Below are 24,611 nucleotides of genomic sequence, written 5' to 3'. Positions count from 1 at the left end.
ATTCACACATAACAATATTAACCTTAAATGTAAATGAGCTAAATGCTTCAATTAAAAGACACAGACTGGCCAATTGGATAAAGAGTCAAGACCCATCAGTGTGCTGTATTCAGGAGACCCATCTCACGTGCAGAGACACACATAGGCTCAAAATAAAGGGATGGAGGAAGATCTACCAAGCAAATGGAAAACAAAAAAAAAGCAGGGGTTGCAAACCTAGTCTCTGATAAAACAGACTTTAAACCAACAAAGATCAAAAGAGACAAAGAAAGCCATTACATAATGGTAAAGGGATCAATTCAACAAGAAGAGCTAACTATCCTAAATATATATGCACCCAATACAGGAGCACCCAGATTCATAAAGCAAGTCCTTAGAGACCTACAAAGAGACTTAGACTTCCACACAATAATAATGGGAGACTTTAACACCCCACTGTCAACATTAGACAGATCAACAAGACAGAAAGTTAACAAGGATATCCAGGAATTGAACTCAGCTCTGCAGCAAGCAGACCTAATAGACATCTACAGAAATCTCCACCCTAAATCAACAGAATATACATTCTTTTCATCACCACATCGCACTTATTCCAAAATTGGCCACATAGTTGGAAGTAAAGCACTCCTCAGCAAATGTAAAAGAACAGAAATTACAACAAGCTGTCTCTTAGACGACAGTGCAATCAAACTAGAACTCAGGATTAAGAAACTCACTCAAAATCATTCAACTACTTGGAAACTTAACAACATCACTACTGGGTACATAACGAAATGAAGACAGAAATAAAGATGTTCTTTGAAACCAATGAGAACAAAGGCACAACATACCAGAATCTCTGGGACACATTTAAAGCAGTGTGTAGAGGGAAATTTATAGCACTAAATGCCCACAAGAGAAAGCAGGAAAGATCTAAAATTGACACCCTAACATCACAATTAAAAGAACTAGAGAAGCAAGAGCAAACACATTCAAAAGCTAGCAGAAGGCAAGAAATAACTAAGATCAGAGCAGAACTGAAGGAGATAGAGACACAAAAAACCCTCCAAAAAAATCAATGAATCCAGGAGCTGGTTTTTTGAAAAGCTCAACAAAATTGATAGACTGCTAGCAAGACTAATAAAGAAGACAAGAGAAGAATCAAATAGACGCAATAAAAAATGATAAAGCGGATGTCACCACCAACCCCACAGAAATACAAACTACCATCAAAGAATACTATAAACAGCTCTACGCAAATAAACTAGAAAACCTAGAAGAAATGGATAAATTCCTGGGCACATACACCCTTCCAAGACTAAACCAGGAAGAAGCTGAATCCCTGAATAGACCAATAACAGGCTCTGAAGTTGAGGCAATAATAGCCAACCAACCAAAAAAACACCAGGACCAGACGGATTCACAGCCAAATTCTACCAGACGTACAGAGAGGAGCTGGGTACCATTCCTTCTGAAACTATTCCAATCAACAGAAAACGAGGGAATCCTCGCTAACATATTTTATGAGGCCAGCATCATCCTGATCTCAAACCTGGCAGAGACACAATTAAAAAGGAGAATTTTAGACCAATATTCCTGATGAACATCAATGCAAAAATCAATAAAATACTGGCAAACCGGATCCAGCAGCACATCAAAAAGCTTATCCACCATGATCAAGTGGGCTTCATCCCTGGAATGCAAGGCTGGTTCAACTCATGCAAATCAATAAACGTAATCCATCACATAAACAGAACCAAAGACAAAAACCACATGATTATCTCAATAGATGCAGAAAAGGCCTTTGACAAAATTCAGCAGCCCTTCATGCTAAAAACTCTCAATAAACTAGGTATTGACAGAACGTATCTCAAAATAGTAAGAGCTATTTATGACAAACCCACAGCCAAAATCATACTGAATGGGCAAAAACTAGAAGCATTCCATTTGAAAACTGGCACAAGACAGGGATGCCCTTTCTCACCACTCCTATTCAACATAGTGTTGGAAATTCTGGCCAGGGCAATCAGGCAGGAGAAAGAAATAAACGGTATTCAATTAGGAAAAGAGGAAGTCAAATTGTCCCTGTTTGCAGATGACATGATTGTATATTTAGAAAACCCCATCGCCTCAGCTCAAAATCTCTTAAGCTGATAAGCAACTTCAGCAAAGTCTCAGGATACAAAATCAATGTGCAAAAATCACAAGCGTTCCTATACACCAATAATAGACAATCAGAGAGTCAACTCATAAGTGAACTCCCATTCACAATTGCTTCAAAGAGAATAAAATACCTTGGAATCCAACTTACAAGGGATGTGAAGGACCTCTTCAAGTAGAACTACAAACCACTGCTCAATGAAATAAAAGAGGACACAAACAAATGGAAGAACATTCCATGCTCATGGATAGGAAGAATCAGTATCATGAAAATGGCCATACTGCCCAAGGTAATTTATAGATTCAATGCCATACCCATTAAGCTACCAATGACTTTTTTCACAGAATTGGAAAAAACTACTTTAAAGTTCATATGGTTTAAAGTTCAAAAAAGAGCCTTATTGCCAAGACAATCCTAAGCCAAAAGAAAAAAGCTGGAGGCATCACGCTACCTGACTTCAAACTATACTATAAGGCTACAGTAACCAAAACAGCATGGTACTGGTACCAAAATAGAGATATAGACCAATGGAACAGAACAGAGCCCTCAGAAATAATACCACACATCTACAACCATCTGAACTTTGACAAACCTGACAAAAAAATGGGGAAAGGATTAATAATAATCCTTTAATAAATGGTGCTGGGAAAACTGGCTAGCCATTTGTGGAAAGCTGAAATTGGATCCCATCCTTACACCTTACACAAAAATTAATTCAAGATGGATTAAAGACTTAAATGTTAGACCTAAAACCATAAAAACCCTAGAAGAAAACCTAGGGAATCCATTCAGGACATAGGCATGGGCAAGGACTTCATGACTAAAACACCAAAAGCAATGGCAACAAAAGCCAAAATTGACATATGTGATCTAATTAAACTAAAGAGCTTCTGCATAGCAAAAGAAACAACCATCAGAGTGAACAGGCAACCTACAGAACAGGAGAAAATTTTTACAATCTACCCAACTGACAAAGGGCTAATATCCAGAATCTACAAAGAACTTAAACAAATTTACAAGAAAAAATCAAACAACCCTATCAAAAAGTGGGTGAAGCATATGAAGAGAACACTTCTCAAAAGAAGACATTCATGAAGCCAACAGACACATGAAAAAATGCTCATCATCACTGGCCATCAGAGAAATGCAAATCAAAACCACAACGATATACCATCACACACCAGTTAGAATGGCGATCATTAAAAAGTCAGGAAACAACAGGTGCTGGAGAGGATGTGGAGAAATAGGAACGCTTTTACACTGTCAGTGGGACTGTAAAGTAGTTCAACCATTGTGGAAGACAGTGTGGCGATTCCTCCAGGATCCAGAACTAGAAATACCATTTGACCCAGCCATCCCATGACTGGATATATACCCAGAGGATTATAAATCATGCTGCTATAAAGACACATGCACACGTATGTTTACTGCAGCACTATTCACAATAGCAAAGACTTGGAACCAACACAAATGTCCATCAATGATAGACTGGATTAAGAAAATGTGGCACATACACACCATGGAATACTATGCAGCCATAAGAAAAGGATGAGTTCATGTCCTTTGTAGGGACATGAATGAAGCTGGAAGCCATCATTCTCAGCAAACTATCACAAGGACAAAAACCCAAACATCGCATGTTCTCACTCATAGGTGGGAATTGAACAATGAGAACACTTGGATGCAGGGTGGGGAACATCACACACCAGGGCCTGTCATGGGGTGGGGGGAGCAAGGAGAGATAGCATTAGGAGATACACCTAACATAAATGACGAGTTAATGGGTGCAGCACACCAACATGGCACATGTATACAAATGTAACAAACCTGCACATTGTGCACCTGTACCCTATAAGTTAAAGTATAATGGAAAAACAAAACAAACAAACCCCATTTCTACAAATAGGAAACATACGCGCAGTTATTCACTAGGGAGATCTGTAATAGTGAAACACTGGGAACAGTCTAAATGCGCGGCCGGGTACCCTGCTGCCTGCAGAGGGTCAGGCCACACAAACCAGCACCACGGTAACAAACTAATCGTGGGCCGGGTGCGGTGGCTCACGCCTGTAATTCCAGCACTTTGGGAGGCCGAGGCGGGTGGATCACCTGAGGTCGGAAGTTCAAGACCAGCCTGACCAACATGGAGAAACCTCGTCTCTACTAAAAATACAAAATTAGCCGGGGTGGTGGTGCATGCCTGTAATCCCAGCTACTCAGGAGGCTGAGGTAGGAGAATCGCTTGAACCCAGGAGGTGGAGGTTGTGATGAGCTGAGACTGCGCCATTGCACTCCAGCCTGGGCAAAAAGAGTGAAACTCCATCTCAAAAAAAAAAAAAACAAAAGAAAGAACACTAACCGTGGCAAGCCCCACGGGCAGCTGCGTGACACAGGGCACAGGTGGTATGCTGCCTTTCACAGGCCCCACCCAAAGGGCGCCCGGCTGCGGGCAGAGCCATACGGTGTGGACACCTGAGGCGTGTCCAAAGGCGACCACAGAGAAGGTGGAGAAGGCTCTAGTGAGGCAGACATAGGGACAGAGAGGGTGTTCCCAGAGCAGGGGATGCCACAGTGGGTCAGGAGAGCAGTGTCGAAGGAGAGCACCCTGGCGTGTGGGGTGCTTGAGCTAGAAGAGCTGGCGGGAAGGCGGAGAGGGATTTGGGGGCTAGAGAAGTGCGAAGCGAGGGGAGATGTAGGTGCGAGAACTCTCGTCCAGGGCCCCGAGGACCAGCAACTGCAAAGAAGGGTAAGGGAACAGGGCAGCTGCAAGTGTGAACCAAAAAGCAGCCCCTCCACTAAATGGAGGCGGTGCTGAGGTCCGGAAAGCCTGATGTGTCATGGGTTTGGTTCACCGCCTTCCATGGCCTGTCACACTCCAGGAAAATCTCTTCCCAAAAAACCACCTGTGGGCACACATGCCAGGCTGCACCTGTTCCCATGCACATCCTCTGCTGCCCTGAGCAGGCACCAGGGAAACGTGAGCCCCAACCCCCACAAAGCGGCAGGCACCTTACCTAGCGATGGCAGAGCACTCGATGTGCCAGCCCGGCCTCCCGGGTCCCCAGGGAGAGGCCCAGAACACCTCCTGGGGTTTGGCCGCCTTCCACAGGGCAAAGTCACTGGCATGACGCTTGTCAGAGTCCGCTGCAGATGACAAACAGTGCATCAGCGGGAGGAAGCTCAGTCACCCCACCACGGATGCTCAGACATTCACCCCCACCACACCCCCAGACAGTTACCCCACCACAGAAACCTAGTCACCCTACCATGGGAGTTCAGTTACACCACCACAGAAACCCAGTCACCCCACCACAGGAGCCCAGTCACCTCCAGCACAGAAACCCAGACAGTCACCCCCACTACGGAAACCTACAGTCACCCCCAGCACAGAAACCCAATCACCCCACCACGGAAACTCAATCATCCCACTACTGAAACCCAGACAGTCACCCCACCACGGAAACCCACAGTCACCCCCACCACAGAAACCCAGTCAGTCACCCCACCACGGAAACCCAGTCAGTCACCCCACCACGGAAACCCACAGTCACCCCACCACGGAAACCCAGTCAGTCACCCCATCACGGAAACCCACAGTCACCCCCACCACAGAAACCCAGTCACCCCACCACGGAAACCCAGTCACCCCACCACCGAACAGACAGTCATCCCACCATGGAAACCCAGTGACCCCACCACGGAAACCCAGACAGTCAGTCCCACCACAGAAACCCAGTCACCCCACCACGGAAACCCAGTCACCGCACCATGGAAACCCAGACAGTCACCCCACCACGGAAACCTACATTCACCCCACCACGGAAACCCAGTCACCCCCGCCATGGAAATCCAGACAGTCACCCCCACCACGGAAACCAGATAGTCACCCCCACCACGGAAACCCAGTCACCCCCACCATGGAAACCCAGACAGTCACCCCCACCACGGAAACCCAGATAGTCACCCCCACCATGGAACCCAGTCACCCCCACCACGGAAACCAGACAGTCACCCCCACCACGGGAACCCAGATAGTCACCCCCCACGGAAACCCAGACAGTCACCCCCACCACGGAAACCCAGATAGTCACCCCCACCATGGAAACCCAGTCACCCCCACCACGGAAACCCAGACAGTCACCCCCACCACGGAAACCCAGATAGTCACCCCCACCATGGAAACCCAGACAGTCACCCCCACCACGGAACCCAGACAGTCACCCCACCACGGAAACCCAGTCACCCCCACCACGGAAACCAGACAGTCACCCCACCACGGAAACCCAGACAGTCACCCCACCACGGAAACCAGACAGTCACCCCCACCACAGGAACCCAGACAGTCACCCCACCACGGGAACCCAGTCACCCCCACCACGGAAACTCAGACAGTCACCCCCACCACGGAAACTCAGACAGTCACCCCCACCATGGAAACTCAGACAGTCACCCCACCACGGAAACCCACAGTCACCCCCACCACAGAAACCCAGATAGTCACCCCCATCACGGAAACCCAGTTACCCTACCATGGAAACTCAATCACCCCACCATGGAAACCCAGATAGTCACCCCACCACGGGAACTCAGTCACCCAGTCACCCCACCACAGAAACCCAGATGGGCACCCCGCCACAGAAACCCAGTCACCCCACCACAGACGCCCAGACTGTCACCCCTACCACGGAAGCCCAACAGTCACCCCACTAGGGAAACCCAGTCACCCCTACCATGGAAGCCCGGACTGTCACCCCACCACAGACGCCCACACTGTCACCCCACCAGGGAAGCCGAGGGTGTCACCACCACCTCACCCCCACCACAGAAGCCCAGATAGTCACCCCCCACCACAGAGACTCAGCCAGTCACCCTCACCAGGGAAATGCAGCCAGCCACCCCGGCGGAAGCCCCTCCAGCTGCCGGTGGGCAGCGGGTCCCGGGCTGTTTCTCTTTGAAGGAGCCCTGCACTTCTTGCTCACTCCTGTTTCACCCACGTGAGGAACAGGAGCACCCGCAACGCTTTCATCTCAGACGCCCCAGCGCACAGGGAGAGGTGGGCGGCCGGGAACCCACAGAGGCTCATTTCTCAGGAATGTACTGTGGACTGGGTGGGGTTTTCCCATTTTTCCTTATTCTGTCTTACAAGAAATGCTCTGTTTATCAGTAACTGAGTTTCAGGGTTGTTTTTTTCCAAAAAGATACTAATCACACAGAGTGAACGGTGTGTGACGATGTCAGGTAACGCGGCTGGTGGACCCGAGACTCTGAGCGACGTGCCCGTCACCATGTGGCGAGGCTGCCAGTGGTGCGTGCTCACCAAAACCCACTGTCCCATCTGCCCAGGACAGGCATGCCCCATGTGTACAACGTCCTGGTATCACCCTTTCCACCCGGGAGCACTGACACAGGCGTCCACCACCTTTGATGAATTTAAAGGCGTTGAACCGTTTTGGTGCAGACACGGATACTTTTTCGGGGCCGAACTGGACAGGCTATGTTTTCATTGCTAGTCATTTCAGTAAGGATAACATCCTGTGGGCACCCGAGCAAACAGAACAATTCCTACACAGTGCATGGAAAATGAGAGCATCAATAACACCCTATGCTGAGGGAAAATACTTAAGGACAGAAAATGTGGCCAAGGATTGTATTTCCAGCCAAACTGACTTTGAGGTGGAAGGCAGCACACTGTCATCCACAGGCACAAATGCAGGGAATACTGTTCCTGAGAAAGGGCTCTTCCTTCAGAAAGTGCTGGGGAATGAGTTTCAAAAACAGGGAGAAAGCGGACCTGGAGACAGTAGGAACTGGGAAGAGTGGACCGGGCTGCAGAAGGCAGCGCAGGCAGAGGCTGGGCACTCCGACATAGACACGTGGGGGCGGGGAGGAGGCACGTGCATGGGAACCTTATAATCGTGGTCAAGCCTTGGGCAGGGCTGGTCCATGATGCACTAAAGCAGGTGGATGCCCACTGGGTATCCTGTCACGCCTGGTGTCCTTAAAGGCCAGGATTTGCCATAGGGGAAAAGGGAACCACGCATGTGAACAGAGGGGTTAATGAAACCCCGCGGCCCGGAATTTGAGTATGAGTGTGACCTACGGAGCAGATGTGTTTATTACCTCAGTCTATGGGAAGGGCCGGGAAACAATGACAGATGGCAGCCATGAGTGTCCGTGGGGCCCACAGGAAACAATGACAGACGGCAGCCATGAGTGTCCGTGGGGCCCACAGGAAACAATGACAGACGGCAGCCATGAGTGTCCGTGGGGCCCACAGGAAACGACAGACGGCAGCCATGAGTGTCCGTGGGGCCCACAGGAAACAATGACAGATGGCAGCCATGAGTGTCCGTGGTGCCCACGCTATGTTCTAAAAACACTGTTTCCCATTAAAAGAAAAATGGGAGCCGGGTGCGGTGGCTCACGCCTAGAAACTCAGGACTTTGGGAGGCCGAGGTGGGTGGATCACCTGAGGTCAGGAGTTCGAGACCAGCCTGACCAATATGACGAAACCGCGTCTCTACTAAAAATACAGAAATTAGCCGGGCATGGTGGCGGGTGCCTGTAATCCCAGCTACTCTGGAGGCTGAGGCAGGAGAATCGCTTGAGCCCGGGAGGCAAGGGTTACAGTGAGCCGAGATCACGCCATTGCACTCCAGCCTGAACAACAGTGACACTCTGTCTCAAAAAAAAAAAGGAAAGGAAAGAAAAGGAAAGGAAAGGAAAAAGGGAAAGGGAAAGGGAAAAGGAAAAGAAGGGAAAGGAAGAAAAGGAAAGAAAGGAAAGAGAAAAATGGGGCTCCCAGGAAAAACAGCTTATTTCAAGATGAGCCAGGAATATCTTACCATATTGGACAGCCACAAAACTATCAACTACAACAGGGCTGAGTGCAAGGGACTTGGGAGTTGCTCCCATCAGCGAAAGAGGGGGCAAGCTGAGGCTTAATAAGGTGACGGCAGCAATGGATTAAAACAGCACGTGCAGTGAAGCCCCCGAGCTCTCAACAATGAAAGAACAGGAACTGGTCACCGCCAGAGGAAGATATGGAAGCCAACTCCTTATTTTGAAAACTGGTCAATTAAGGAAAAGGTCCTACCTTTCTTATACAAACTGTACCACTGAGTAACCAGATGACAGTTGGCCTGTATAAAAGTATTCCAGCAAATGGGCCAGGCGCAGCGGCTCACACCTATAACCCCAGTACTTTGAAAGGCCGAGGGGAGTGGATCACCTGAGGTCAGGAGTTCAAGACCACCCTGGCCAACATGGGAAACCCCATCTCTACTAAAAATACAAACATTACCCGGGTGTGATGGCATGCCCCTATAATCCCAGCTACTTTCGCTGAGGCAGGGAGAATTGCTTGAACCTGGGAGGTGGAGGTTGCAGTGAACCGAGATCATGCCACTGCACTCCAGCCTGGGCAACAGAGCGAGATTCCGTCTCAAAAAACAAACAAACAAACAAACAAACAAACAAACAAGGTATTCCAGCAAATAAAGCAGAAATGATAGAATGGGAGTCGCGCCCCTGTGCAACCTCCTTTTGCAGTGAAGGATCTAAGCCTAGAGCGGCCAGGGCTGCTCACACACAGAGAGGTACAGCCCTTATGTGTCTCCCAGTGAGGAATACACCATCTACAAAGTAGCCTTCTCCAGAAATTTAGAACTGGATTAAGCCTCTAGATTCAACCACCAATTTGCAAAACACACAGGACAGAGGGAAATGTTACAGACACTCCAAAACTCAGAGCAGGCGAAATCCCACTGCGGGAACCATGAGACACATGATGTTTCTCCCTCAAACGAACAGCAAGGAAGAAAAGCCAGGGGAGGGACATAATGACTAAAAACAAGAAGACACAAATAAGAAACAGCTAAGGTTAAGTGTCATGTTTAGGGACACGTGTTTGAGCAATTAAACCCACTCAGAAAGATGAGGAGGTGGCCGCTGTCATAGTTATGGCAGTAGTTGCCCCCAAAGCAGGGCAGAGAGGCTGGTGGCCAGGGCGTGGGATCCGGAGGACCCAGGTGCCTTCACTCCCTTGCCATTGTTGTCTCCTTCCACTAGGGGATGACCCCAGGGTCATTTGTTTGTTTGGTAGAGACAGCAAGGGGTCTCACTACATTGCCCAGGCTGGTCTTGAACTCCCGGCCTCAAGTGATCCTCCCACCTTGGCCTCCTAAAGTGCTGGGATTACAGGTGTGAGCCACCATGCTCAACCAAGTTGGACATTTTTTAATAGTGTTTTCTATTGTGTTATTATAACAATTTAAATTTAAAATTAAAAAGAAAACACCATTGCTTTGGAAATAACATACACTAACACATTAAAATCTTTTTTCGGCCGGGCACGGTGGCTCAAGCCTGTAATCCCAGCACTTTGGGAGGCCGAGACGGGCGGATCACGAGGTCAGGAGATGGAGACCATCCTGGCTAACACGGTGAAACCCCGTCTCTACTAAAAAATACAAAAAACTAGCCGGGCGAGGTGGCGGGCGCCTGTAGTCCCAGCTACTCGGGAGGCTGAGGCAGGAGAATGGCGTAAACCTGGGAGGCGGAGCTTGCAGTGAGCTGAGATCCGGCCACTGCACTCCAGCCTGGGCAACAGAGCCAGACTCCATCTCAAAAAAAAAAAAAAAATCTTTTTTCACCATATGTAAAAATGGTGGTTTTATTATCTTTGTTTTGTATAACTCTATTTCCTAATTTTGTACCATTATAAATTATATAAATATGTTGCTTTTGTATAAAAAAATATTTTTTATTTTAAAAAGCACGGCTGTGAAGATGTGGAATAATGGAATCATTCCTCACTGGTGGGGATGCAAAATGGTACACCCACTCTGGAAGAAGCTGGGCAGTTTCTTACACAAATAAGGCTCTTCCCAGAGGACCCAGCAATCGTGCTCCTTGGTATTTGCCCAAATGAGCTGAAAACCTGCACATGGATGTTTACAGCAGCTTTATTCATAATTGCCAAAACTCAGAAGCAGTGAAGACGCCCTTCAGTAGGTGAGTGAGTAAGCTGCTGTAAATTCAGACACTGGGATGTGACTCAGAGTTAAAGAAAAATGAGCTCTCAGCCATGAAAAGACATGGAGGAAAATTACTGTGTATTCCTAAGTGAGAGAAGCCATTGTGAGAAGGGTGCACAGTGTATGACTCCAACTATACGACAATCTAGAAAAGGCAAAACTAGAGACTGTGGAAAGACCAGGGATTTCCACGGATGGGAAAGAGGGAGGGATGAGCAGACAGACCGCAGAGGATTTTTCAGGGCAGTGCAAGTATCCTGTGTGATGCTGTAACAGTGGAAACATGTCACTATACATTCACCCAAACCCAGAGCACACAGCGCCGAGAGTGAACCCTGACGCCAACTCCGGTCTCTGGGCGAACCTGATGTGTCAATGGTGAGGGATGCTGACAGTGTGGGGGACGACGTGGAGGGTAGCAGGTAGAGAGGAATTCTCCATACCTGACTCTCAAATTTGCTGTGAAGCTAAAATGGCTCTAAAAAACAAATCTATTAAATAAATAATTTTTAAAAACCTTCCTGATGCCAGAATGTACAACTCTCAGAAACTTCTCCATGTGTTAAGCACAGCCCACATGGCCTGCTGGTAGCCACGCCGCACACGTGGAAGACATGGGCTTCTGTGTTCCAGCCCGTGCAGGGAGTGGGACAGGACAGCACAGAGGGTGAAGGAACGAACCTGAGGGGTCAGTGCTGTGGACGATTAGGATTCATCAGCACAGTTTATGGGGCAGAAAGACAGTGCCTAAAACCAGAAACACATTGAACAATCTTTGGGGTTTGTTCCTGTTATTCTTGTTTGGTTCCCTTAAACACTACATTTTTCAAATTATTTTAAATTTAGTTCCATATACTGCACTTACTATTTCTTCTCCATAAAAATGATTTTGACCTAATAACTCCCTGGAATAGAATAGAGCAAGGAAGAGATTCAAATAGATTGGAAGTTTAACACATGGTTAACACACATATGGGAATTAAATGTACGGTAACAGCAAAGCACAGAAGAATGCGAAAATATGACGTACGTGTATGAGGTTTTCATGTGCACTGAAAATCCTGGGAAGGAAACAGGAGACCAGCACTGTCTGCAGGGAGTGGAGCCAGGCGCACTGGTGCGGGGGTGGACGATGCCCTACTTGCCACTTGAACTTGATGCCTCACAAGCTGGAGCCATCCAGAGAAACCGAATTAAATTTAAAACACAGGTGGCACCTGGGTACCGCCAGTGTCTGAGCAAATGGAGGGATCTGCGCTCCAGATCTCATCTCCCCAGAACTGGGACCCGAGGCAGAGGTCAGGGACCCACAGGGCTGAGACCGGCCAACCCACCTGGCTCTCCGACTGGACCAGGGACCACGCCGACCAGTTTGCCATACTTCTCTCCTCTAGACTTCAGATCGAAGTAGACATTGCCTGTTTATAAAGGCAAGTATGAATCCATCACTTCTCAGTCTAAATATCAGCATATAGACAAGCTTAACTTCTAACAAGTAATTAGAATTTAAATACAGAACATAGCATTTGGCCCCAATGTACATATATAGTATTTATATTTTTTTTTTTTTTTTTGAGACGGAGTCTCGCTCTGTCCCCCGGGCTGGAGTGCAGTGGCCGGATCTCAGCTCACTGCAAGCTCTGCCCCCGGGTTCCCGCCATTCTCCTGCCTCAGCCTCCCGAGGAGCTGGGACTACAGGCGCCGCCACCTCGCCCGGCTAGTTTTTTGTATTTTTAGTAGAGACAGGGTTTCACCATGTTAGCCAGGATGGCCTCGATCTCCTGATCTCGTGATCCGCCCGTCTCGGCCTCCCAAAGTGCTGGGATTACAGGCTTGAGCCACCGCGCCCGGCCAGTATTTATATTTTTATAGACAGGGTCTTGCTATGTTGCTCAGCCTGGAGTGCAGTGGTACAATCATAGCTCACTATAGCCTTGAACTCCTGGGCTCAGGCAGTCTTCCCACCTCAACCTTCCCAGTAGGTAGAACTACAGGCAGGACACCATGCCCGGCTTAATATCTTTTTTAACCAGAATTAACAACAATACTATATGATAAATGCGTGATTTCGACACATCATGAGTACACAGATATGAAAGTGAAAACACAAATGTAAGTTCTCTGTAAACTGCTAGGACAATTATTTAATTAGAAAAAAGAAAAGTGTTATCACTGACCTTCATTTAGATCTTGGGCTTTGTGTTCCATGCCAGTTAACAAAGACACTCTTTCTTTATGTTACACACCAGCTGGCAAAGACACTCCTTCTTTACCCAGTCATCTTCTAAAACTACCTTTTTACTCAGATTGAAAACATCACCTGGCTGGGCGCGGTGGCTCACACCTCTAATCCCAAAACTTTGGGAGTCCGAGGCAGGAGGATTGTTTGAGCGGACGAGTTCGAGACCAACCTGGGCAACATAATGAGACCCCATCTCTACCAAAAAACAAAACAAAACAAAACAAACCGAAATCATCTGCATACTGAAGCATCTGTGAGGCTGAACGCCAAGGTCCATTTTGCAGACTGAGGTCAGAAACCTCCTGCAAGCCTGGGCTGCCCTTGCCACTTCCACCACAAAGCCTTAGAAAGCAGAGCCGGGGAGGAGGCGCTCAGAGTGGGAGCTGTGTCAAGAAGCAAGCGCCGCCAGCCCATGCTCCAAGGCTGCCAGGCTGCAGCCGCTGTGTGTTCCAGGCCATGTGTCTCCCTAGGAAGGAGGCAGTGCTCACCTGGGCTGCGACTACGGCCACTCTCAGTACCACAGATCTGCAGTCACCACCCAGCACCCTCGAACCACACAGCAGCATGTAGCTGTCCTCAGGGCCCAGGTGTGGGTGCAACTTTTAGCCTTTATACAGTCTGAGCCTTCACATTCTTCTTTACTGATGCAGTTACTAATTTGCATCAGTACTGTCCTTCTTACTGCAGACACTGGTCTTGGTAAGATCAAGGAAACTTTGCAACTGGCAAACACAAGCTGCACCCAGGATCTGCCTCATGTCCTCGGCGCACAGGAACAAGACAGGCCCCCCTGGGCACAGTGGTCACTGGTGGGAGGAAAGGGCAGGGTGGCTTGGGCAAACAAAGCCAGGAGACGTTTCAACAGAAAACACTGCCCTGTCTCTGCAGCGTCCTCCCTGGTCATTCAGGGTTGACCACTAAGCTGGCACTCAGTGCTGGGGATGAACCAGAGGACAGCAGGGAGACATCCAGGCCCTGGGAGCTGCTTTCTATAAAGTCAGAATACAAACAGTGCTTTCAGAGTCCTTCACTGGAAAGAATCCACTCCCTTCAACAGGGGAAACATTCCCCCTTAACTTTGGTTCATGGTATCAATTTGCTAAACAAATTGTTTTTCAGCAAGAGTTCAAAGATCAAACTACAACCAAGCCCTTGTGGAATTGTCACAAAGTCCAAATTACTGGGGTTTGAGTGAATGTAAGTGTATTCTGAATTAATTATATTTATACTATTATTAAATGTTTATAATAAAACACAATAATAAAACAACAAATAGCATTCATTCCTCAAGCCTGTGAAGACGAGAATCCCTAAAGACTCATGAACATTTATCAGTTTATTCCTAAAATGGAAGCACAGGCCCACATATCTTATTTCAAGTTACACGAAAGCAAAAAACTAATTCCTGTGTTTTCTGATGCAAAATCTAATTCAACCACCTAAGTCCTTAAAAAAGGTTTTCTTGGGAGGCTGAGGCAGCAGAATTGCTTGAACCCGGGAGGCGGAGGTTGCAGTGAGCCAAGATTGTGCCACTGCACCGCAGCCTAGGTGACAGAGTAAGACTCCATCTCAAAAAAAAAAAAAAAAAAAAAAAAGGTTTTCTTGGAAACAAACTCTAAATATACCACATTAGAACAAGTAAAAAGCTACTTCCACATGCAGAGCATACCGAACGGGTCCTGGGGCCTCAGGTGCTCATCTTCTGCTCCCAGGCAGGACCCAGGAAGGATGCGAACGCCCAGGGCAGTACTTCATGTTTTCTGACTCACTGCAACAAACATTCAATACTCGCCTATCTTCAGCCATGGGCTGGATATTCTAAGGCGTCATTCAATAAAGCAAAAGGTTTTTATGGTCTGAGAATTTATGATCTAGACGGGGACAAAATATGAATACATTAAACAGCAAACTATGGCAGCGCAGAACTGGTTGCCAAATGGTACAGCAGAGATATCAAGGCTGAGAAAGACAGTTCACTTTCAGCTGTGCTGCGGGAAGGAGAACTTCATGGAGAGATGAGACCGTGGTCAGGGTTTACGGCCAGGATGGGTGGGATTTAGTTCAGATTTATGGAGATGCTTCATCATGGAAGCAGCAAAACAGCAGGACGCTAGCCTTGCCTGGGGGCTACCAGACAGATTAGCATCCACCATCTGAGGAAAGCACCGGCAGTGAGCAACATGCCAATCTACACACAGACCGCTGCGCAGGAAAACTGACCTGTTGGAGTCTCGAAAAGAGTCTACATGTGCTTACCCAGAAAAAATGAAAAGGAAAAAAATAGAAAAAAGAAAGAGTCTATGAGGAACGTTAAAAGTGAGGAGACTAAACCAACAAATGCACACGCAGCACGTGCCCTTCATTAGATGACGGTGTGGGGAGGCGGGTGTCAAGCATCAAAGAAACCTGGGGACAAGTGAGGACATTTAATATGGAGAGGACACGCGAAGCTAGCCACAAATTCTTCTCTGTCTCAGGTCTGACCATGACATTTGAACTCCTTTTATGCAGAGATGCATGTTGAAGTGTCAAGACTGACGTGTCAGAACATCTGCAACTCAGGCTTTTTTTTTTTTTTTTCAGATAAGGTCTCGCTCTGTCTACCAGGCTGGTGTGTAGTGGGACAATCACGGTTCACTACAGCCTCGAACTTCATCGGCTCAATCGATCCTCTCACCACTGCGTAGCTGAGACGACAGAAGCAAGCCACCATGCTTAGCTAAGTTTTATATTTTATTTCTGTAGAGAAGCGATCTCTCCATGTTGCCCAGGCTGGTCCTGAACTCCTGGACTCAAGTGATCCACCTGCCTGAGCCTCCCAGAGTGCTGGGATTACAGGTATCAGCCACCATGCCCAGCCCCGCAACTCACTGTTTTATTTTTATTTTTTGAGACAGAGTGTCACAGTGTCACCCAGGTGGGAGTACAGTGATGTGATCTCAGCTCACTGCAAACAATGCCTCCTGGGTTCAAGCAATTCTCATGCCTCAGCCTCCGGAGTAGCTGGGACCACAGGCAGGCGATACCAGGCCCGGCTGATTTTTTGTCTTCTTAGTAGAAACAAGGTTTTAACATGTTGCCCAGGCTGGTCTCAAATTCTTGGCCTCAAGTGATCCACCCGCCTCCATCTCCTAAAGTATTGGGATTACAGGCGTCAGCCACCATGCCTGACCCTGCAACTCACTCTTTTTTCCTTTTTTTTGCAGGGGGAGAGGGGACGGAGTCTTGCTCTGTCGCCAGGCTGGAGTACAGTGGCGTGATCTCGGCTCACTGCAACCTCCGCCTCCCGCAACTCACTCTTAATGGCCTGTGAAAAAAATGATAGCCAAACAGAGGGGGATGGCCTGGGCTGACTTTTCACAAGAAGGGAGCAGGTCTCTGGAGGTACTGTGTTTGTCCCCAGCTTTTTGTTAGGAAAATATCTAAACAGAGATGAAATGACACCACACTGAACACCTGTACACCTACCACCTAGATTCCACGACTCTTACCAAGACTGGCTGTCCAGATGTTCGCCTCTCCCTGTGACTGGAAAAGAGTTTTAGAAAGAATTAATTCAACCACTTTGCAAAGAGACACAATATCGTAGAAAACCCCACAACAGCTCTGCTGTTGGAATCCTATCAAGACAGACAGTAAATTTCAGTATGTTCCTGCAACTCATAAATATGTCCAGTTTCTCCAAATCCTAGTAATGTTTTAGTTTTAAGAACATAAACTGGTCGGGCACAGTGGCTTACGCCTGTAATCCCAACACTTTGGGAGGCCAAAGTAGGCGGATCACAAGGTCAGGAGTTCAAGACCAGCTTGGCCAACATGGTGAAACCTCATCGCTACTAAAAATACAAAAAAAAAAAAAAAAAAATGTAGCCAAGCACGGTGGCGCACACCTGTAGTCCAGCTACTCAGGAGGTTGAGACAGGAGAATCGCTTGAACCAGGGAGGCAGAGGCTGCAGTGAGCTGAGATCGCACCACTGTACTCCAGCCCGGGTGACAGAGTGAGACTGTCTCAGAAAAAAAAAAAAAAGAACATAAACTCTACCTTTTGCCGTTGAATAAGCGTGCCCACGAGCAATGATTCCTTCAATGAAAGAAATTATCTGAGGAATATTTTCGGTTACCCTCAAGTACACCGTGGGTGGGAGAACCTGCAAGAAAGTGGAGACATGACCGTGTTTCCGTTGTGTAGAAGCACAAGTCAGCCAGCACCAGCTGTCACTGCTCACACCTGTCACCCTCATGGCAGGAACAATCAGCCCCACACTTTACCTTCAGGGCTGCCATGTCCTGCTTGAAGTCTTCCTCATAAAGACTGGCGAGGGAAGCGGGGGAAATATTCATCTGCAGAAGGATTAGATGTGCACGTTAATGAGGCTGGGGCATTCGCAACAGAACCACCCAGACACAAGAATGCCCACCTGCACAACACGACAGCAAACGTACCTCGGCCACCTCCGGTGAATGGGGTGGCCATGGCCCCACTGTGCCTCGGCCTCAGTTTGCCCCTGCCCACTCACCAAAGCAAGGGCATGCATTTTAGGTACTGAACTTATACTAGTAGCTTAGCTAGAGAAAAAGGCTTAGTGACCTTGTCTTCTGGTTAAAGAAGAAATGATGTCACAATTTCCATTACATAGTAAAAAACAAACCAGCTGGGTGCAGTGGCTCACGCCTGTAATCCCAACACTTTGGGAGGCCAAGACAGGAGGATTGTTTGGGCCCATGAGGTGGAAGCTGCAAACAGCCATGATCGCGCCACTGCAATCCCACCCTTGGCGACAGAGCAAGACCCCATCTCCGAAACAAAAATAAAAATACAGTAAAACAGAAAACAAAACATACCAAGGATCCTCCACTTTTCTAAGACAAGGGCAAAATCATCTTAGTCTAGTCTGTATGATAAGAAACTGGGTTCCTATTTTATCCCTTAATCCTCAGGAGAAAAAGAAATAGTCAAAAATATACTAAAGAGGCGGCTGGGCGCCGTGGGTCACGCCTGCAATCCCAGAACTTTGGGAGACTAAGGCAGGTGGATGACATGAGGCCAGGAGTTCGAGACCAGCCTGGCCAACATGGTGAAACCCCGTCTCTACTTAAAATACGAAAATTAGCCAGGCGTGGTGGTGCACGCCTGTAATCCCAGCTACTCAGGTGGCTGAGGCAGGAGAATCGCTTGAACCTGGGAGGCAGAGGTTGCAGTCAGCCAAGATGACACTCCAGCCTGGGTGACAGAGCAAGACTCTGTTCCAAAAAAAAAGAGAAAGATTAAAAAGGAACCTCTACAGAAATATTTTGAAAGTAATTTAACACACTACAACTGGGATTTAATGGAGTATTCATTCCTTGGGTCCCATGGCTGGGTTTCTGGAGATAGACCACCAAATCAGTACAATCAACTCTGAATGTGGGTGCCTTGGGGGCACGCATCTGCAGCCCCTGCCACATTATCCAAGGAAGCTGGGACACAAGACTAGGTGTGCTCATGTTATTTCATAATTTCAATGAAAAACTCTACATGAACTGATGCACAAGACGCTGTGAAGCTCTGGAATGGAACTGGGCATCGTAACTGCTGGTCCTGCTCAAGTGGCCCTTGGGCCTCCCAAGCCCAGCACCTGCCACCTGCTAGTCTCCCTGAGCTGCTCCATGCAGCCTCAGGAAACCAAGTCTCCCCATTTCACAGGTGAAGGAATTACCACTCCAGAATACTGAGAAACTTTCTCAAGCACAAAGCCACACGTGGGGCCAGGTCCCAACCATGTCACCCTGAGGCCCAGGGCTCTGAATGGCACAGTCAACCCAGAAACCCCTGCCAATGAATACTCACTGAAGAAAGCAAGCTGGTAAACTCTGCATTGCTACCCAGGTGTTAAGCTTTGGGGTCTTGGGCAAATCAGTAATCAAATCTCTTAGCCTTCAATTTCTTTCCAGCATGGAGATATTCTACCTAATAACCCCCTTAGACTGCTAGAAGAACCACCGTGTGTATATATGGACGGGACAGCTTTGTAAAAGAAAACACTACATAAACACCGCATTAAAGAGAGAAAACAGACACAGCACCCAGCCCATAGCGGGTACTCCGAAACACTTCAGCCCGTCCTGCGGTACAGCTTTGTGGCAAAGCAGACTTTTACAACAATAAATCAGTTAATATACGTCTATCCAGGCGACAAAAGATCCAAGGAAAAGGCCCCAAAATCCTGTGTCTTCTTGCCACTTCAGAAGTCTCAAATTCCATGCAATTTTGGGCCTAAAGTTCAGTGGACTGGCCGGGCGCGGTGGCTCACACCTGTAATCCCCGCACTGTGGGAGGCCGAGGTGGGCGGATCACGAGGTCAGGAGATCAAGACCATCCTGGGAAACATGGTGAAACCCCGTCTCTACTGCAAATGCAATCAGCTGGGCGCGGTGGCTCACGCCTGTAATCCCCACATTGTGGGAGGCTGAGGTGGGCGGATCACGAGGTCAGGAGGTCAAGACCATCCTGGCCAACATGGTGAAACCCCATCTCTACTGCAAATGCAATCAGCTGGGCGTGGTGGCGGGCGCCTGTAATCCCAGCTAATTGGGAGGCTGAGGCAGGAGAATCGCTTGAACCCAGGAGGTAGAGGTTGCAGTGAGCCAAGACTGCCCCACTGCTCTCTACCCTAGGCGACAGAGCGAGACTGTCTCAAAAAAATAAAAAATAAAATAATAAAAATCAGCGGGTTGCTTCATCTGTATTTTTCTGCAGAGGTAATTTATTGCCAGGAGAAGTCAAATGGCATACAGGGGTGCCCAGACTTGGCTTTCCTCCCAGAAGGAAAATACTGTGACCAGTTTTCTCACAAGCATGAACGTGGTAATATATACATTTGCGTCTTTTTCTTGGAATCCCCAAAGGCAGCCCATTCCACACTGTGCTCTGCACTGCTGGCTTCTCTCCCTCGCAGCACACAGAAGCCCAGGAGGTCCATTGTGCTGGACACACTGAGCTGTCTTGCTCCTTCCAAGATGGCCTCTACTCCCCCTTCCAGATGTGTCGCTACGTGCTTACCCAGTCCTGACCCAATGCACATCCCATCCTCACCATGACAAACACGAGCGTGTACAGGTCACTTCGCAGCAGCCCAAGTGCACTTCTGAGCTACACTCCTAGGTGGGAGACAGAGGGCATGGGCTCATGGACCAGGTCACTCATGCAAGCTGCCTTCCGAGCTGTGCCAGCTACACCCGACCAGCAACACCTGGAGGTGTCTGTCTTCCTCTGCCCTTACCCGCAGGGTCAGCCAACTTTCAGATGGTGTCAGTGTGACAGCTGAGAAGTGCTTCGCTCTTTAAGCTTTTACCTCTTTTATTTTGAGTAAATCTGAACATCTCACATGTTTAGGAACCGTCTGCATTAAATGACCTGTGTTTCTTATCCATGCCTGTGTTTCTATTGAGTGGTATAGGTCTTTTTCTTATTGGATGCTAGGAATTCTTTTTTTTTTGAGACAGAGTTTTGTTCTTGTTGTCCATGCTGGAGTGCAATGGCATGATCTCAGCTCCCTGCAACCTCTGCATCCCAGGCTCAAGCGATTCTCCTGTCTCAGCCTCCCAAGTAGCTGGGACTACAGGTACACACCACCATGCCTGACTAATTTATGTATTTTTACTAGAGACGGGGTTTCACCATGTTGGCCAGGCTGGTCTCAAACTCCTGACCTCAGGTGATCCACCTGCCTCAGGCTCCCAAAGTGCTGGAATTACAGGTATGAGCCACCATGCCAGGCCAGAAGCATTTTTATATTAAATAAATTAACTTTTTATCGCTGATATAATTTCCATTTTTCCACAGTTTTTTTCAACTTTATGGTTATTTCATGAAATGTAGAAACTGTCATTCTTATACTTAGGAATCTTTCATATTTCTGAATCTTTTCTCATAAATGGCTTCTGGATCTGGAAACAAATTTACAAAGCCTTCCCCAATATAAGGCTATCAAATTTGCCTTGGGGTCTCTTTTATATTTAAATCTCCGACCTGCCATGAATGTGGCTGTGAGGCCTCTATCCACCTCTGGCTTATGTTTTTCTCCAGATGACCCCTAGTTGCCAACACTCTATGGAATAATCCACCTCCCGCCCCCACTGATTTGAAACGCCATCTTTTATCATAAAACAAACTCCCATTAATCATCGAGGCTGGTTCTGGACTTCTTGGTGTTTTCCATCGCCTGTTTATGCATGCTCTGTACAGGAGTTTAATTTCTGCAGGCTTTAAAGCCACAGAGAACAGATCAGTGGATGCCTGGGCACCAGGGGTTACAGGGTGCAGGGAGGAATCATGAGGGGCACAGACACAGGGATGATGGATGTGTCCACAGGGGCACCCCTAGGTCAACATTTGGCAAACTGCACTTTTCTGAATAATACATGCAATCTATTGTAGGTCAATCCTACCACATAAAGCTGTGCAGAAAATATATATATATAATATATGTTACATATATAACATATACTATATAACAACATACTATATAACATATAAAATATATATTGTATGTACAATATATTATAATGTATAATGTATAACATATGATATATAATACATAACAATATATTATACCTTATATAGTGTGTAATATATAGTACATAATATATGTTACATAGTATAATATAAATTATATGATAATTATATAATAGGCATAATATATAATATATAGTATATAATATATAATAATATAAAATAGGCTGGGCGCGGTGGCTCAAGCCTGTAATCCCAGCACTTTGGGAGGCCGAGACGGGCGGATCACGAGGTCAGGAGATCGAGATCATCCTGGCTAACCCGGTGAAACCCCGTCTCTACTAAAAAATACAAAAAACTAGCCGGGCGAGGTGGCGGGCGCCTGTAGTCCCAGCTACTCGGGAGGCTGAGGCAGGAGAATGGCTTAAATCTGGGAGGCAGAGCTTGCAGTGAGCTGAGATCCGGCCACTGCACTCCAGCCTGGGCGACAGAGCGAGACTCTGTCTCAAAAAAAAAAAAAAAAAAAAAAAAAATGAAATATATAATATGCCTTATATATTATATATATTCTACCACATATAGCTGTGCAGAAAATATATATTATATATAATATATGCAATATATGTAATATATTATAATGTATAATACAATATATAATATATATGATGTATATTATGATACATGATACATATTATGTTATATATGATATATCCTAATATATCATATATAATATACATATATGTGTATATACCTATATATGAAAACAAAAACCTTCTATAGCTTTTAAAATGTTTTCATATTTGGTGGCTGGGTGCAGTGGCTCACGCCTCTAATCCCAGCACTTTGGGAGGCCGAGATGGGTGGATCACCTGAGGTTGGGAGTTTGAGACCAGCCTGACCAACATGCAGAAACCCCATCTCTACTAAAAATACAAAAAATTAGCCGGGTGTAGTGGCACATGCCTGTAATCCCAGCTACTTGGGAGGCTGAGGCAGAGAATCGCTTGAACCCAGGAGGCGGAGGTTGTGGTGAGCTGAGATTGTGACACTGCACTCCAGCCTGGGCAACAAGAGCAAAACCCCGTCTCAAAAAAAATAAATAAATAAAATGAAATAACAGTTTTCATATTTGATAGGGCTAGTACCTCTCAATATTCTTCTTTTACAGACTTTTCCTATTCTTGCTTTATTTATTTATTTGCAAAGGACATGAACCCATCCTTTTTTATGGCTGCATAGTGTTCCATGTGTCACATTTTCTTCATCCAGTCTATCATTGATGGGCATCTGGGTTGGTTCCAAGTCTTTGCTATTGTGGACAGTGCTGCAATAAACATACATGTGTATGTGTCCTTATAGTAGAATGATTCATAATCCTTTGGGTATACCCAGGAACGGGATTGTTGGGTTAAATGGTATTTCTGGTTCTAGATCCCTGAGGAATCGCCACACTGTCTTCCACAGTGGTTGAACTAATTTACATTCCCACCAATAGTGTAAAAGCGTTCCTATTTCTCCACATCCTTGTCAGCATCTGTTGTTTCCTGACTTTTTAATGATTGCCATTCTAACTGGCATGAGGTGTTATCTCATTGTGGTTTTGATTTGCATTTCTTAAATAATTACCTTTTCACTAAATACTAAAAAACAGATGTTTTCATAACTATGGGTTTCAGATACATGTTTTATTACATTGAAGTCAGATATTATTTTAAGGAAAGAAACTATTCAATACCATCTTAGGATCTTGCTGGGTACCAAGTATGGAAATTCTCTGGTTCAAAAATTAAATACTCTCTACAGTCAGAATGTTTACACCAATTCTACCAAGTTTTTCATATTCTAATCATAAGATTTTTTAAAAAGTTAACAACCAATCCCTCTTCATGGCATCTGTAAAATTAACTCTTGCTTCTTCCTCCCTTTACCATGCTGGCCACCTCCTCCTTCCTGCAGTTCTTTCCTCCCTGGATTCAGGGCTCTTGTCCCACTTCTCTGATGGTAATGTTCCTGCCCCACCTTCCCCATCGCCCCCATGACACCCTTCGAGTACATTGAGTCCTCACCTCTCCTCCCATCACCTGCAGGGCCCCCTCTCTGTCCCACGGGGCTCCCTCCAGAACTCAGCCAGTGTCTCAGCCCCTACCAGCTCCCTGCCACCAGGACATGGGGACTGACACAATTCTTTCTGATCTTGAAGATTCATGAGAGGCACAAAGCTACCAAGTGCCTTTGTTTCAGGCTCTGGCTGCCCCGACGGCAGGTGAAAGCCCTGAACCGCTGACCTTCCTTCTTTACCAGTGGGGCATTTCCAAACACCACCTCTGCTGAGGGTTACCTGGTGACTATGCATTCACGCACAGCCTTAGACATCACGCACTTGCCTTCTAAATCCAGCCTACCAGACTCTTACAGGCTGGGGGTAAGGATGTGAAGAAATATGTTTAAAGTGGGAGCCGATTTCCAGCACTGCCAGTCTCTCAAATGATCTGACTCTCAGTTGCAAGATATCAAATAAACTGTTTCCCCTTTGACCTAGCAATTCCGCTTTGGAAAATTAACTTTTTATTTAGAGACAGTCTCACCCTGTGGCCCAGGCTGGAGTGCAGTGGCATGATCTCAGCTCACTGCAACCTCCACCTCCCGGGTTCAAGCGATTCTCGTGTCTCAGCCTCTCGAGTAGCTGAGATTACAGGTGC

General features: G+C 46.9%; 1 protein-coding gene across 10 annotated transcripts in view; it reads right to left on the bottom strand.

Moving 5' to 3' along the window:
- Nucleotides 1-24,611, bottom strand: part of CARS2 (cysteinyl-tRNA synthetase 2, mitochondrial) — a 66,517-nt gene that overhangs the window by 27,062 nt on the left and 14,844 nt on the right. For 5 of the 10 annotated variants that reach the window (XR_004428962.1, XM_033177253.1, XM_033177252.1 and 2 more), the window contains exons 4-7: nt 17,691-17,762; nt 17,464-17,569; nt 12,513-12,596; nt 5,155-5,284 (exon numbers count right to left, since the gene is read on the bottom strand). Coding sequence is in view for 9 of the 10 variants with exons in the window: in XM_033177253.1 (XP_033033144.1) it covers nt 5,155-5,284; nt 12,513-12,596; nt 17,464-17,569; nt 17,691-17,762 (392 nt within the window). In the remaining variant the exon portion in view is untranslated. Of the gene's footprint in view, nt 1-5,154; nt 5,285-12,512; nt 12,597-13,355; nt 14,394-16,911; nt 16,937-17,463; nt 17,570-17,690; nt 17,763-24,611 lie in introns of those variants that run through there. The other 5 variants (XM_033177251.1, XM_033177257.1, XM_033177255.1 and 2 more) reach the window with 5 other exon arrangements.

This window comes from Trachypithecus francoisi, unplaced genomic scaffold (genome assembly GCF_009764315.1).
Source record: "Trachypithecus francoisi isolate TF-2019V2 unplaced genomic scaffold, Tfra_2.0 Lachesis_group18, whole genome shotgun sequence".
Classification (NCBI taxonomy): Eukaryota; Metazoa; Chordata; class Mammalia; order Primates; family Cercopithecidae; genus Trachypithecus; species Trachypithecus francoisi.
This window is presented reverse-complemented; position numbering and strand designations above follow the sequence as displayed.